At 40.8% G+C, this 17,366-nt stretch overlaps 1 protein-coding gene across 1 annotated transcript in view; it reads right to left on the bottom strand.

The window, feature by feature from the left end:
* The window catches only part of LOC116754963 (zinc finger protein 883-like), a 51,884-nt gene extending 34,801 nt beyond the window's left edge, over nt 1-17,083 (bottom strand). Inside the window, exons 1-6 of the mRNA XM_032633854.1 lie at nt 16,987-17,083; nt 16,304-16,348; nt 8,201-8,327; nt 5,623-5,710; nt 3,882-3,891; nt 1,903-3,019 (exon numbers count right to left, since the gene is read on the bottom strand). Coding sequence (XP_032489745.1) covers nt 1,903-3,019; nt 3,882-3,891; nt 5,623-5,710; nt 8,201-8,327; nt 16,304-16,318 — 1,357 coding nt within the window. The 5' untranslated portion in view covers nt 16,319-16,348; nt 16,987-17,083. The remainder of the gene's footprint in view (nt 1-1,902; nt 3,020-3,881; nt 3,892-5,622; nt 5,711-8,200; nt 8,328-16,303; nt 16,349-16,986) is intronic.
* Nucleotides 17,084-17,366: the final 283 nt, after the last annotated feature.

Raw genomic sequence — 17,366 nt, 5'->3', positions numbered from 1 at the left:
TCTGGGAGAATCCCACATGCCACGGAGCAACTAGGCCCATGAGCCACAACTGCTGAGCCTGTGCGTCTGGAGCCTGTGCTCCACAACAAGAGAGGCTGCAATAATGAGAGGCCCGCGGACTGTGATGAAGAGTGGCCCCCACTCGCCACAACTAGAGAAAGCCCTCGCACAGAAACAAAGACCCAACACAGCAAAAATAAAATAAATAAATTAATAAACTCCTATTCCCAACATCTTCTTTAAAAAAAAAAAATTTAGGATCAAGTTCAATGTGGTATATCAGCTTCATATATCAGCTTCACCTTCATTCAAGAAAAGTTTTTAAAGGTTTTTAGATATCAATCCCTCTTTTCATAATATTACTTGACAATGAATACTTATATAAGGTTAGGTTATTGTGTTTCTAAAAGGAAAGCATGCCTTGGATAATGACTGGATTTGAAGAAAAGTTATTTGTGATAATAAAATGACAACTCAACAAAACAAAGAATTTTTTTTCAAATGAAGTAGAAAATAATAGTAAAATTTCTAATTTTAGGCTGGTCATGAGGAAATTTACAGGGCAGCAAAACAGATATCCCTGAACAAATATCTCAAAAAATATATAATATCTTCCGACAGCTCTTACATATAAGAACATGGAATCTAATAATCCCTTTAAAATGCATGTTTCTTGTTAATTAAGTCAACATAATGGAGGGACAGGATATAGGTACCCAGTCCATGGCCTGTTAGGAATGGGGGCCTCACAGCAGGAGGTGAGGGGCGGGGGAGTGAGTGAAGCTTCACCTGTATTTACAGCCTCGCTCCATCACTTGCATTACTGCCTGAACTCCGCCTCCTGTCAGATCAGCAGTGGCATTAGATTCTCATAGGATCGCCAACCCTACTGTGAACTGTGCATGCAAGGAATCGAGGTTGCATGCTCCTTATGAGAACCTAATGCCTGATGATCTGAGGTGGAGCTGAGGTGGTGATGTTAGCACTGGGGAGCAGCTGCAAATACAGATTATCATTAGCAGAGAGGTTTGACTGCACATAGACCATAATAAATCCATTGCTTGTAGACTCATATCAAAACCCTATCAGTGAGTGGCAAGTGAAAACAAGCTCAGGACTCCTACTGATTCTGCATTCTGGTGAGTTCTATAATTATTTCATTATATATTACAATGTAACAATAATAGAAATAAAGTGCACAATAAATGTAATGTGGTTGAATCATCCTGAAACCATCCCCCTGCCCCAGGTCCATGGAAAAATTGTCTTCCACGAAACTGGCCAAAAAAGTTGGGGACCCCTGTTTTAGTGTGAAAAAGCAAGGCAGGTGTAAATATCCATATTCACTTCCAACCAACAGATAATTTGGGTTTAAATGCCATTCTTAGATCACCTGCAGAATGATTACATATCGTTGTCACTTTATTGTCATGATAAATCAATTTACGTACTCATTTAAAAAAATGTGTACTTCACAGTGAACAAGTCAATCATGTGTAATTGAGATTTTTCTAGTACACTTAAAAAAACTTTTAGATTTCAACCAAGATGTCCAATATATATGTTGTTTTGGGGAAACATGATTTTTCAAAGATCTTCTTAGTATGAATCTTCTGATACTTAATAGTTCTGGAACTATTGTTGAAACTTCCCATAAGCTTCTAAACTTCTAAGCTTCTAAACTAAACTATAAATGTTTAGTACATTTATAGAGTTTCTAACCTATATGAATTCTATGAAGTGTAATGAAATTTTGATCACTGAATTAAAGTTTTCTCACTCCATTAAAAGTGTTTCTGTTCAATATGAATTCTCTGACGAACAATGAGAGTAGATTTCTTGCTGAAAGCTTTTCTACAATGACTGCATTCATAGGTTTTTCTCCAGTATGTGTTCTATGATGTACAGTAAGGTGTGACTTCTTGCTAAAGGCTTTTCCACACTCAGTACATTCATATGGTTTTGTCCCAGTATGGATTCTCTGATGCACAATGAGTTGTGATTTCTGGATAAAAGCTTTTCTGCATTCACTACATTCATAGGGTGTCTCCCCAGTATGAATGCTCTGATGTTCAATGAACTGTGAACTCCAGATGAAGGCTTTCCCACATTCATTGCATTGGTATCTTTTGTCTCCAGTGTGAGTTCTCTGATGTACAATGAGATCTGACTTCTGAATGAAGGCTTTTTTACATTCATTACATTCAAAGGGATTCTCTCCAGTATGAATTCTGTGATGCACACTTAGTTCTGACTTCCTGTTGAAGGCTTTTCCACACTCATTACATCTATGGGGTTTCTCCCCAGTATGAATTCTCTGATGTACAATGAGCTGTGACCACCAGATAAAGGCTTTTCTATATTCATCACACTCATATGGTTTGTCCCCCGTATGAGCTGTTTGATGAACACTAAGTGTTGACGTCTTGATGAAAGCCTTCCCACATTCATTGCATTCATAGGGTTTCTCCCCTGTGTGAATCCTCTGATGAATAAAGAGGTTTGACTTCTGGATGAATGCTTTTCCACATTCACTACATTCATAGGGTTTCTCTCCTGTATGAGTTCTCTGATGTACAGTGAGCTGTGACTTCTGAATAAAGGCGTTTTCACAGTCATTACATTTGTACGGTTTTTCCCCAGTATGAATTCTCTGATGTACAATAAGTCCTGACTTTCCACTGAAGGCTTTCCCACACTGAATACATTTATATATTTCACTTGTTAGAAATTTTGGTTGTGCAGAGAGGTGAGACTTATGTATGAAGGCTCTGATGTGTTCATTAGATGTTCTGTTCAGATGAACTACTTTCCACAGTGCGTTACATTCTTGGTCTATCTCCTCAGTCAGTGACTTACTGTTAATAAATGTAACTTGATTCAAAAGTTTGTCTTGGTTTTCCAGGTAATTTATCTCATCTTCAAGTTTCCAGTCTTCAAAAATTGAGTATACTATCATGTTATGGTGTATTACTTCTTCAGAAATGCTCTTCTGTGGAGCTAATTCTTTCATTTGGGTCTAATTTCAAACTCTAAGAGAAAACTCAAGTGTAAATAATGTTATTTCTCTCTCGAGCTTTGAGAAACACAAAACACACACACAAAAAATAAAGGTCTTCATTTTAATGGAAATAGACAGAAATCTGATAATCAGTATGTTCAACTTTGAAATTTAAGAATATGATATTAAAACCCAAAGACAGAAGAAGGAACAGACATAAAAAGAAGTGAGCAGGAGAGCAATGGAAAAAGCAGAGTTGATGAGCTCAGTGTCATGGTCCCACACACACTTCTGCCCCATCTCCACTCCATCACAAGGCTCTGTGAGGAACGAAGGCAGACCAAAAAATAACTTCAGGAAGACAGAGGAAGCATGCTAGCAAAGGGGACAGAGAGTGAGTTTTTGTAACTAGCAGAAAGATTAAACTCACAGTAAATATGAAAATGTTTTTATATGTGGGCTTCCCTGGTGGCACCGTGGTTGAGAGTCCGCCTGCCGATGCAGGGGACACGGGTTCATGCCCCAGTCCGGGAAGATCCCACATGCCGCAGAGCAGCTAGGCCTGTGAGCCATGGCTGCTGAGCCTGCACATCTGGAGCCTGTGCTCTGCAACAGGAGAGGCCACAACAGTGAGAGGCCCACATACCACAAAAAAAAAAAAAAAAAAAAAAAAAATATATATATATATATATATATTTTTTTTTATATGTAACCAGGCAGATTATAGCACAACTACAGAGAGAGGATTTCAAAGTACATGCATCTTAAAGGGTCAGTTGACATTAAAAAGGCACAAGATAGACTCTATTTAAAGGGGACAGTCCTCAGAAGAATAGCAGTTTCAAAGGGAGACAAAGAGCTAAAAAGAAGGAAGAAGTACCCTCTGGTAACTGGGTGGTGGCAATGGGGAAAAGAAAAAAAAAGAGGAAATTTAGGGTCCTGGAAGACAAAAGAGAACCACAAAACCAGAAAACTCAAAACTCCTCCTTAATCACAGAAAGGAAGGAAGGGAGGGAGGGAGAGAGAGAAGAAGAAAGGACTCTGCTCAAGTCCCTGAACTTTGCTATATTAACAGAAAAGGGATCCATAAAATTAGAAATCTCATAAAAACACTGTGATATGATAAAATGAAAAGAAAAAGTAAAGTCCATAGAGAACTATTACATAAAATCAGGAAATGAATTTGTGCAGAAATAAACATAGGAAATTGTCCCCTTCAAAAACTTGCCATGAAACAGAAGAAAATTTTGTTTGAACTCCAGGCAGAATTAAATATACTCAAACAAGCATATCAGGACATGGAAAACCACCATGAGTCAGAACTTCAAAAGATAAAAACCAAAATGAAAAACAGGGAGAAATGAAAAAGAACTGATTGAACTCAGGGGAAAAAATGGAAGATTAAATTACAAGGTGTGGTCAGGAAGAAAAGAAGGGAAATAAAAATTTAATAAGTGGAACTGACTAAAGGAAAGAAAACAACCAAGATAATAAAAATGACATAAAGAATCAGATTAGGGCTTCCCTGGTGGCGCAGTGGTTGAGAGTCCACCTGCCGATGCAGGGGACACGGGTTCATGCCCTGGTCTGGGAGGATCCCACATGCTGCGGAGCGGCTGGGCCCGTGAGCTATGGCCACTGGGCCTGTGCATCCGGAGCCTGTGCTCTGCAACAGGAGAGGCCACAACAGTGAGAGGCCCGCATACCACAAAAAAAAAAAAAAAAAAGAATCAGATTAAAATGGTCATAGAGAATGCAGTGGAAAAGGAAGATAGGAAAAGAAGGAATAATATTTCTATTACTGGAGACCCTAAAGAATTTTTTTAAGAAACAAACAAAAGATTATAACTCCAAGACACTTCACACTGAAAGGTGAGAAAGACAGAAGGTAATTAGAAAGAATATGAATATCATTCGGTAAGTTACTTTGAAAGAGAGCATACCTAAGAATGCCTGAGTGCATGAGGAGAGGAGTATAAGCCCACTTTGGGAGAATGGAGTGCTAAAGATATTAGTCAAAGAGATGCTAACTAATTAAGAAGTGTCCTAAATATGTGGACTAGATAAGATTCAGAGTATAGGTAGGAGGATTGCCTATTTCTCTAAAAGTCAACTAAAGGAAAAGGATTATGTGGGTGTTTGATATGTAGCAGTGTCATTTAGGTGTTCCACAAACCCACATCAATTATTTTCAGCCATTTGTAAACATCTATGGCCTTCAATAATAATTTCCTAAAAAATACTTCAAAGACAAACATATCGGCCTTCCCTGGTGGCGCAGCGGTTGAAAGTCCGCCTGCTAATGCAGGGGACACAGGTTCAAGCCCTGGTCTGGGAGGATCCCACATGCCGCGGAGCAACTGGGCCCATGAGCCACAACTACTGAGCCTGAACGTTTGGAGCCTGTGCTCCGCAATGAGAGGCCATGGCAGTGAGAGGCCCGCGCACCACGATGAAGAGTGGCCCCCGCTCCCTGCAACTGGAGAAAGCCCTCGCACAGAAACGAAGACCCAACACAGCCAAAAATAAAAAAATTAAAAAAAAAAAAGACAAACATATCACTAATCAATATGAATCTTCCTTCCCTGCCTCCCATTTGCCAGGTTCTCAACTTACCTGACTAGGCCCAATTTGACATTTCTCCCTCCTCCATCCATGGTTCTCCTTGCTTAAACAAGAAGATTACATCTGAATTCAGAGACTGATACCCTGTTTATGGGAAATAATATAGGACTTGGGTGTTAGTGGATAAACTAACCAACCTAGAACTCACATCCATTACATATGTACCAGAATGGCTAAAATTTAAAAAGACTGACATTACTAAAGGTTGATGGAACTCCACTACATTGCTAGTTTAATATAAATTGGTATAATCTCTTTGGAAAACTGGTAGTATCTACTAAAGCTAAATATACATATGCCCTATGACCCAGAAATTCCACTCCTCTGTATATACCCAATAGAAATGATATGCTTATTTCTACCAGAAGATATGTATAAAAATGTTAATAAGCACTTTATTCATAATTGCCAAAATCTGAAACAACCCAAATGACCATCAACAGTAGACTGGATAAATTGAAGAATTATTGTATACTCATTAAACAGAATACAATACAATAAGGAGCAACAAACTACTGTCACATGCAATAACATGAATGCATTTCACAGATATTATGTTAAATGAAATATGCTAGACAAAAAAAAAAACAAAAACCTTACATACTGTGTGATTACACTTACATGAAGGTCAAGAACAGAATTAATTTATGGTGATAGAACCCCAAGTTGTTATCTCTGAGGAGGTAGGTAAATGGTAAGGGGGCAGTTCAAGGGAGCCTGCTGGGGTGCTGGAAATATTCAGTATCTTGATCTGAGTAGTGGTCAGGTAGGTGTATACATATGAAAAAATGCATCAGCTGTGTAATTAATATTTGAACACTTTATTATATACATTATATCACAATTAATTTATAAAAACCAAGAACTTCGGCCCAGCCCATTGTCTTCAGCCTCTGAAGAATGAGCAGGATGCAGTACCCATTTTCTTTCCATCCAAGTTCACTGGAGAGGTAGAAGCACAGTATTTGGTACTCAAAATTAATATTCTTTTGACCTTTATAGGTTGAAATGAAGCTCTCTAAGCATTCAGAGACCCAGTAGCTTTTAGCAAAATATAAAGGAAAGGCAGTCGATTGGGTACTATGGTGGATTTAATATATCCCCATAAATTCTTTGACATGCTTCCCTTCAGGAAGTAGAGCTTATTCTGCACCCCTTGAGTGTGGGCTGGACTTAGTAACTCATTTTTTTTTAACATCTTTATTGGAGTATAATTGCTTTACAATGTTGTGTTAGTTTCTGCTGTATAACAAAATGAATCAGCTACATGTATACATATATCCCCATATCCCCACCCTCTTGCGTCTCCCTCCCATCCTCCCTATCCCATCCCTCTAGGTGGTCACAAAGCACCGAGCTGATCTCCCTGTGTGATGCAGTTGCTTCCCACTAGCTATCTGTTTTACATTTGGTAATGTATATATGTCAGTGCTACTCTCTCACTTCCTCCCAGCTTACCCACCCCCCTCCCCGTGTCCTCAAGTCCATTCTCTATGCGTCTTTATTCCTGTCTTGCCCCTAGGTTCATCAGAGCCTTCTTTGTTCTTAGATTCCACATATATGAGTTAGCATACGGTATTTGTTTTTCTCTTTCTGACTTACTTCACTCTGTATGACAAACTCTAGGTCCATCCACCTCACTACAAACAACGCAGTTTCATTTCTTTTTATGGCTGAGTAGTATTCCATTGTATATATGTGCCACAACTTCTTTATCCACTCATCTGTCGATGGACACTTAGGTTGCTTCCATGTTCTGGCTATTGTAAATAGTGCTGCAATGAACATTGTGGTACATGACTCTTTTTGAATTATGGTTTTCTCAGGGTATATGCCCAGTAGTGGGATTGCTGGGTCATATGATAGTTCTATTTTTAGTTTTTTAAGGAACCTCCATACTGTTCTCCATAGTGGCTCTACCAATTTACATTCCCACCAGCAGTGCCAGAGGGTTCCCTTTTCTCCACACCGTCTCCAGCATTTATTGTTTGTAGATTTTTTGATGATGGCCATTCTGACCGGTGTGAGGTGATACCTCCTTGTAGTTTTGATTTGCATTTCTCTAATGATTAGTGGTGTTGAGCATCCTTTCGTGTGTTTGCTGGCAATCTGTATATCTAGTAACTCACTTCTAATGAACACAAGAAGGTAGAAGTGATCATGTGTGATTTCAGAGACTTGGTCATAAAAGGCACTGTGACTTCCTCCTTGCTCTCACTCTATCTAGGGGAAATTAGTTTCCAGGTCATGAGAACAGGCCCACATGGCAAGGAATTGAGTTCTCCAGCCAATGAACAGCAAGGAACTAAGGCTCCTGTCAACAGCCACGGGAGTGAGTTACCTTAGAAATGGATCCTACAGTCCCAGTCAAGTTTTCAGATGAATTCAGCCCCTGCTAACATCTGACTACAACCACATGGGAGACCACAATCCAGAACCACCCAGCTGAGTTGTTCCATATTCCTGACCTACAGAAATTGTTTGTAAAAAAATGTTTACTTTAAGCCACTATAATAATTGTTATACAACAATAGGTAACTAACATCAGTACCCTCTGAGGGAAGATGTCCTTACCCACTGAAACAAGGTTGCTATAGTTCTCCAGCATCACATCCTTGTACAGGTTTCTTTGAGCAGAGTCCAGCTGCTGCCACTCCTCCTGAGTAAAGTCCACAGTCACATCTTTGAATGAAACAAATCCCTGTAACAGAACATTCCTATTAAATCTAAAGTGAAAACACTGAGTGATGTATACGAGATGTATGAGAAATAATTGCTGTTTTCATCATGCAGGGTTCATCACAAAAAGTTAAAGAAAATGTTTACCATGAGGCCAATTTTGGGTTCTACTATGTGGGAGAAGTCAAACTCCTATTAGAAAAACTTTGCCATTGAGAATCATCCATTCTCTTTCCATCAAGCATGTATTAAGCACCTATGTGACCAGCACTATTTGGTGCTCAGGATACGAATATGAATAAAATACAGCAGGTTTACAGACTAGTAGATGGAGGCAAACAAGTAAGTATATAAATGCTATAAGATGTTAAATAGGTTATGACAGAAATAGGAAAGAAAGAGTGATTCTATTTTGGGCTTTGTAAAATTATACAAAATGAATAATGAAAAATGTAAAAATAAAAAATTTTAAATGTAAAGATAAAATAGAAAGTTTTTGAAACATAAAAAATGAACAGTGTATTCTCTCGTAACCTGTGGAGGAGGGAGAAAGATCATTCCAGATGAAGAGTGGAGTAGGAAAAAGGCATGTGAACATGAAGAACATGGTAAATTCAAGGACCTGTGAGCACTTCAGTATAATGCTCTCAAACATCATTTTTTCACATACAGCCTTCAGAAGTTTTACCATATCTGCATGTCACCTGCGCTATTATTGACTTAATAGTTTTAACTCAACAACTTCTTTACTTAAATAAATGTATTTTAAAAGGAAACCACTAAAGGGAAAACCAGTATCACTTGTCAGAAAACGAAGATAACAACAACAGTAATCTGCAAAGCAAGTATATACTGGCGAAATGCCATGTATGAGATTTGCTTTAAAATGTGCAACTCTAGAGAACAAATAAATAAAAGGAGAGAAAGAGGAAAGATGTCAGATTGGTAAAATATTAATTGTTGAAAATATATGAGGAAGTACAGGGGGTTTATTATACTGTTCTCTATATTTTTATATATGTTTGAATTTTTCCATTAAAACACTTTACAAAATTAAATAAAGCAGAAACCATTGTTTTTTAAAGTTAAAATTAAAATAAAAAATGTAAGTAATATTTAATCTACTCAATTTTTAAAATGCATATCTAGACATAATGAGAAAAATGAAATAATTTTTGATCAGTTAGTAACAATAAAGTGCTAATGAACTCACTGTTCCTTACTTTTCAAACCATGGTTAAGTTCTACCTCAATAAGAGCACCCTCTTTTAAAATTTGATCTTAATCAAATCCAACCGAGATACTTCTGAAAGACAGTGTATGAGGAAAGGAGAGGAATCAACTAAAACTCCTTGGTTTTTGGTGTAAGCAACTGCATCCCACTGAAGTCCAGGAGACAAGAAAGATCTGGTCTTGGTGGAGGGAGAGGTGGAATCAAGAATTCTACTTGTTCGACAATAAAAAGACAAATGATTCAGTGAAAAAGTGGGCAAAGAACATGAATACACATTTCTGCAAAGAAGATATGCAAACTGACAATAAGCACATGAAAAGATGCTCAACCTCATTAGTCACTGGAGAAACAAATCAAAACCATAATGAGATACCACTTTACCCCAGTAGGATGGTTATCAACAACAAAATAGAAAATACAAGTGTTAGCAATGATGTGAAGAAACTGGAATCCTCATAAATTGCTGTGCAGTTCCTACAAAAGTTAAACATAGAATTACCACATGACCCAGAAATTCCACTCTTAGGTATATACCTAAAAGATTTGAAAACAGGACTCAAACCGGTACTTGTATACAAATGTTCATAGCAGCTTTATTTACAATAAAGCCAAAAGGTACAAACAACCCAAGTGTCCATCAGCAGATGAATGGATAAACAAAATGTGGTATATCCATAGAGTGGAATATTATTCAGCCATAAAAAGGAATGAAGTTCTGATACATGCTACAGCACAGATAAACCTTGAAAACATGCTAAGTGAAATAAGTTAGACACACAAGGACAAATACTGTATGATTCCACTTGCATGAAATACCTTGAATAGGCAAATTTACAGAGTCAGAAAGTAGTTTTAAGCTACCAGGGGCTGTGGGAGGAAGGGAAGAATGGGAGTTATCGCTCATTAGGCATAGAGTTTCTGTTTGGGGTGATAAAAAGGTTCTGGAAATAGTGGTGATAGATGCACAAATTGTGAATATAATTAATACAACTGATTGTACACATAAAAATGGTTAAAATGGCAAACTTTATGTTATATATTTTTTACAAGAAAATCTACTTGCCCCATTAAGCTCAAGGTATCTATTATAATTGACATGTACATGGCAATAATGGGTAGGCAACTGGACTTCCGTGGGGTGACAGTTGCTCCTAACAAAAACTGAGAAGCATGGAATTCAAGCTGAGAAAAGAGAGAATTAAGAAGTGGGGAGAGGAATGTAATAAACAGTGAAAAAATGGATGGTCAGTTGATCAGAGGTCTGTACAGAACTGAAGAATTGCTGGAGTCAAGGTACTAGATAATGAGCTAGAAATAGAAATAATGGCCAACGACAATGAGAAGCCCACGCACCGCAAGGAAGAGGAGCCCCCGCTCACCACAACTGGAGAAAGCCCGCACACAGCAACGAAGGCCAACGCAGCCAAAAAATGAAAGAAAGAAAAGAAAGAAAGAAGGAAGGAAGGAAGGGCCAGAGAGTGAAATGCTTGGAGCTACTGGTAATTATAAATCTGGACTATGACTATGGGAATTGGTGGCTGAATAAAGGAAATGAGGAGATGCACTAGTACCAATGGTACTGTGACACTGTGGTTTATAATAAAGTATATTTGGTCCTTATCCTGTTCCTGGCACAGAGCTCCTAAAAACCCTTGAATTTTCTGTGAGGAGTGGGATAAACGTATCTTTTGTTATGTTAATGAGGCATCTTTGGAAAGCACCTAAGTATGGGGGCTAGTTGCCAGGGAAGCCAACTGTGAATAGAGGGTGCTTTTTTTTTTTAGCCCCACTCCCTGATTTCTAGGGAGCGGAGCAGGGCTAGAGGTTGAACAAATCACCAATGGCCAATGATAATCAATCACACCTACATAATGAAGTCTCCATAACGACCCAAGAGGAAAGGGTTCAGAAAACCTCCAGGGTGGTGGACCACAGTGCTTCCATGTGTCACATGCTGGTCCCCAAGCTCCTTTGTTCAGGACCTATGTATCTCTTCATCTGGCTCTTGATTCATGTAGGGCGCGGCCGGATAGCCATTACGCATGCACTAAGTATGCCGCTAGGGCGTATGCACCTAATATGCTAATCAGGTTTTGAAGCAGTGGCCTATCCAAAGTCCGGCTTGCGAAATGCGATAACCATACGGACGAATCAGGGACTTACACGAGTCCTTAAGCCCTTATATAAGCAGACAGGCTCGAGCGTACGGGGTCTTCCTTCCATCCGCCCGAAACCAAGCTGTACTCCAATAAAGTGTGATGTGAGAAGAATCTAGCGTGTGGTGATTCGTCATTCTGCTGGTCAGAAGCGGCTCGCCGCAAGTGGTGCCGAAACCCGGGAACCTGCGCGCCCCGCATGGAGGACCGATTCAGAACTCGACACACGGAGTGAACCGCCGTTAAGTAGTCCAGTTTAGGTATGTTTTTGCTGCAATAGAGCCCGAGATTTTTATTTTCGCTTTCGTTCTCTTCGTAGCTGTCGCACTTTTTGTCTGCGTGTGGCTACGGTGCCATCAGCCCGACCGAGTGTGTCTCCCCTGGCCATTAGATAGGTCAGAGATCTTCCCGCTTTAGCAAGTTGTTCATATATGAGAGTGAACTATGGGGAATAGTTCATCCGCGGAACCAACCGTTGGATTCCATGAGCCCATCCAAGCCCTTCTGAACGATCGAGGACTTAAGATTTCACATAAAACTATTAGTAAACTGTTGCAGGATATTGATGGTGCCGCCCCATGGTTTGCGGTGTCTGGAAGCCTGACTGTTCCATCTTGGGAAAAACTGGGGAAGGACTTGGCTGATCGTCACAAAATGGGGGAGCTCTCTCGAGGCACGTTTCCGTTATGGAGAATGATACATTCGTGCTTAAGAGAAGGGAAATGCGAAGATATTGTACAGATGGGCCGTAAAGCTCTTAGCATACATCAAGATAGTGCGTCAGAAAGTGAAAATATAGGGACTACGGTAGATAGGCCTAAGAATCCTAGGAAAAGGAGAGAAAAACAAATAGAAAAATCGGATGCAACGCCAGGATTGTATCCACTTTTAGATGAATTTAAAGCGCTTTATTTGTCTCAAGATGAGTTGAATCCCAAGGAGGAGGCGGATCTGGAAGAAGCAGCTGCCGAATATGAAAGAGGACGATATGGCAGTTCCCCATGTGCTCGTCCGCCATTTTGTGCCTCTGCGGGTGCTCGTCCGCCATTTTGTGCTTCTGCTAAATCAAAAGCTTTAACATGTACTCAGACTTCCGCTTTTATTGCTAGCGCCCCCCCCGGCACTGCGGTTCGGGAACCGCCAAAGTGTACATTCATACCCAGAGAAGTCTGGTCTCAGGATCAAGATCCGATTTGGGTCCCGACAAGGTTAACAAGAGTCGTGGAAGATAATCCCAAGAACGATGTGGAGCGCTCAAGGAGTGACACTGGGCTGGATACTGTTGATGAGCTTCCCCCTGCTCAAGGCGGAGATCAAGACGTTTTGGGGAATTAGCCGAACCTGGCCAGTCCCCATCCCCGTTCATTCTCAAAGTACCATTCTCCCAGTATTGTATTCCACTAGCTGTGAGATGAATACGGCTTGTGCTAGGCCACTAAGCACAGATTGGATGCTCTGAATAAGAGCAAGCAGATTGGAGAATTCCTAAAGGGAAATTGGTCCCGCGAGGCGGAGAAGATGATATTTAAGCAGAAGTTGAATATCCTGCAGCTGAATGCAACCAGAGTGGATCCAGTGACTCTTGGAGAATTTACCGCATGGCTAGCTAGAGCATTTTCCTTTTTTAAGGAATGGGTGGGTGTGGGACTGTTCGCAGCCTGCTGTTTGTTTGGGATAGTGTTGTGTCTCTGGTTGGTCTGTCGTATTCGCATTCGAACCCGGCGAGATAGGATAATGCTCACTCAGGCGCTTGTGGCCATCAGTGAAGGCGAGTCCCCCGCAGCCTGGCTCTCCACCCTAAAAAACATATGATCGCCCTTGCACAGAGGGGCCTTGCCGCCATTGCACCTCTATAGGGGATCGGCCCTAGGGGCTGCCTCTGCACGGAGAGGTCTCGTTACCATTGCACCTCCATGAGGAGCCCATGCCACGTGAAGACAGCCCTTGCACCCTGCAGTTCGATTGCGAGCATTGCACGCAGGAGGGTGTCTGTGAATGCAAGCGGAAACTACCGGTACACCGTGTACATACCCTGGTATGAGCACTGGTACAGGTCAATGTCCGCTGCAATGGTCGAAAAGAAAAAAGGGGGAGATGTAGGGCGCGGCCGGATAGCCATTACGCATGCACTAAGTATGCCGCTAGGGCGTATGCACCTAATATGCTAATCAGGTTTTGAAGCAGTGGCCTATCCAAAGTCCGGCTTGCGAAATGCGATAACCATACGGACGAATCAGGGACTTACACGAGTCCTTAAGCCCTTATATAAGCAGACAGGCTCGAGCGTACGGGGTCTTCCTTCCATCCGCCCGAAACCAAGCTGTACTCCAATAAAGTGTGATGCGAGAAGAATCTAGCGTGTGGTGATTCGTCATTCTGCTGGTCAGAAGCGGCTCGCCGCAGATTCATATCCTTTAATATCCTTTAATAACAAACTGGTAATCTAATGAGTAAACTGGTTTCCTGGGTCCTGTGAGCCCCTGTAGCAAATAAATCAAAACAAAGGAGGGGGTGGTGGGAACCTCTGATTTACAGCCAGTGGGTCAGAAGCACAGATAACAATCTGGACTTGCAACTAGCATCCGAGGTGAAGGGCAGCCTTGTGGAACTAAGCCCATAACCTATAGGATCTGATGCTTTCTCCAAGTAGGTAGTGTCAAAATTAAGTTAAATTGTAGAACACCCAGCTGGTGTTGGAAGACTTCTTGGTGGTATGGAAAAACCCACACATTGAAATTGGGTACAGAATTATAGGTACAAAGCCCAGTAGTCCTCACAGATATAGAGAACAAATTAGTGGTTACCAGTGGGAAGAGGGGAAGGGAAATATAGGGGTAGGGGACTAAGAGGTACAAACTATTAGGTATAAAATAAGCTACAAGGATGTATTGTACAACATAGGGAATATAGCAAATATTTTATTATAAATGGAGTATAACCTTTAAAAATTGTGTATCACTATATTGTAAACCTATAACTTATACAGTACTGTACAGCAACTATACTTCAATGAAAAAAAGAAGAAAAAAAAACCCAGTAATCCCCAAACTTTTAAAATCAGAAACCATGATATTTTGATATGATAAGAAATATATATTTTAGTCTTCTCCCTGGCTCTTGGTCATAGCTCCTAAAATTTTTGTAATTTCCTAAGCAATAAAGGTACCAGGAGCATCTTTTGTTCTAATATTTGATCTTTGACTCTGATTTTTTGACAGAGCTCCTAAAATTTTTGGAATCTCCTGGTTGACAGGAGCATATTTTGTTCTAAAGAGGCGAATCTTTTTTTTTTTTTTTTATGCGTTACGCGGGCCTCTCACTGTTGTGGCCTCTCCCGTTGCGGAGGACAGGCTCCGGACGCGCAGGCTCAGCGGCCATGGCTCACGGGCCCAGCCGCTCCGCGGCATGTGGGATCCTCCCAGACCGGGGCACGAACCCGTGTCCCCTGCATCGGCAGGCGGACTCTCAACCACTGCGCCACCAGGGAAGCCCGAGAGGCGAATCTTGGTGAGACATGTTTCAGTTAAAAAAAGCACACACATCAATAATATACACCTTTAAAAAAAACCCATAAGTTATATATAAGCAACTCAATACTGAGATATTATGGTCATAAAAAGATATATAAGTAGAATTTCTCATCTTTTCTCTCCATTTCCCAGGGGATCATCTTGCACATCTCCTAAGGAATGCATGCTCCCCACTTTGAACACTACTATGCTGAAGCTATATGCGACACAGTGGGAATAAACCAATGGAACATTATAGGTAAAAATCAAACAATATGTACCTTCAAATAAAAACATTTAAAACTGTATGACAATCACAACCACTAAGATGCTGGCTAGTAGCTGAGTGATAAACCAACAGAAATTAGCAAATTCACTTGATCTCCACTATCCACCAAGCATGTTCACTTGATATACACTTCGAGGTTCTCAATCTATTGTATTTTAAAGGAAAAATATCTGATTATTTATTGGTCAAAAACTGCAAATTAAACTTATTTTAAATTTAATAAAATTAAAATTAGTATTACCTTTAATGACATGAATCCCCTGGACGACTAGTTTTACAAACTCCCAGAAATGCTGCTTCCAAAATTACAGATTTTATTCATGGATCAAGCCAGACTGTTTGACAGCTGTGTACTTGGCCCTGTGATTTTACTGCCTAGAAATTGAATTCTGCCTTGTTATTATGCCCTATACTTATTGGGAGAAATGGTTTAAGAAACAGCCAGGGAGAAAACTGCTATGGAATTTATCATGTGTTGGTAAATGTTAAGGACACTGACTACTACATCATATGCATGAAGCCCCATCAGGAAAATAACTTCAAACCTAAATGCAAAAAAAAATCTTTACTATCTTCAAGAAATTATCAAATTTAATGTACAATGTAAATCATATAATTGCAGATGATATGCTCAACTTTAACTCTGAAAGATCCTACAACTTGTATGTCTATGTTCCAAGTTTCCTCGGTCATATCTTCTATTTTATTTTCCCCAATCTCTATTTCCATTTTTTCAGTTAATTGAATTAATTCTTTTAAACTGCCTCAAATACAGTGGAAAACAAAATGGGGTATAAATAGCTCACTTACCTGAGACTTGCTCATTTTCTGTTGCTCTTCAGAAGCAGCAGATATCTGTACAGACAGAGGTGGGATGAGCAGGGAGGGGAAAAAGAAGATAGCTTTGAGAGTCTGAGCCTGCTCTGTGATTCCCACAACCATGAGCCTATGAAATCCTATGATCAACTATATAAAAGACTACCCTTTAGAGACTGCTCCTTTCAAATATTCAGAGAGACCACGAAGAATTACACCGTGATAACATCAATCTATTAATTTGCAGTTCTGAAAGGATCAGGACATGACCACGAGCCGCCTGCTCCCTAAGCTATCACAGAGGCGCCCCGCAGGTGCGCTACACCCTCCACTCACTGACCCTAAATAACACTAAGGAAGGGATACCCCCCTTCAGGGCCCCAACCATTGACTTCTATCACTTCAACCCATGACCCTGAAAGAATCACTCACACAGGCAGGGCCAATCACTAGCCCCACAAACCCCACAGTAAGCCTCTCACCCTCCTCAGAGTCCACTACCAGCAGCACCACTGGGCGGCAATCACTATCTTAGGCAAGCCACCTTAATGACTAACCACGACAGGACCGGAATACACGGACCGCTACAAACGCTCAGTCGCTGGTCAAACATGACGCCCTTACTCCCAACACCGCAGTCAGTGACTGAAACCTTTCCTGAGAACCGGACTCCTCACCTTCCCGCCTCTCCTCCCTGGCCCTTAGCTGAAAGATACAATCCGCCCCTTACAACGCCGGGGACACTGAACCCTCTGCGCTATCGCGGAAGGTGGCACGGCCCCTGACTTGCCTTTATCGCGAGACTTCCCCGGTTGTTAGTCTCCCTTAGCCAGGGGGTTAACATGGCCGCGCCCGTTTAGCGAAAAGTGGGACAGACTGGGAGGCGCCATATTTCGAGTAGGTGTTGGTGCCGTACAGCAGAAAATTCTCAGAGCAAAGTCTGTGAGAACTGGAATACGGGAGCTACGGAAAAGGTGTACGGAAACAATGAAGGAGCAAAGACATAAACTAGGAAAGAATTCCAGGTATAGGAGGATGGAACCTATTCAGCTAAGAC

The sequence above is a fragment of the Phocoena sinus genome, chromosome 6, assembly GCF_008692025.1.
Source record: "Phocoena sinus isolate mPhoSin1 chromosome 6, mPhoSin1.pri, whole genome shotgun sequence".
Taxonomy (NCBI): Eukaryota; Metazoa; Chordata; class Mammalia; order Artiodactyla; family Phocoenidae; genus Phocoena; species Phocoena sinus.
This window is presented reverse-complemented; position numbering and strand designations above follow the sequence as displayed.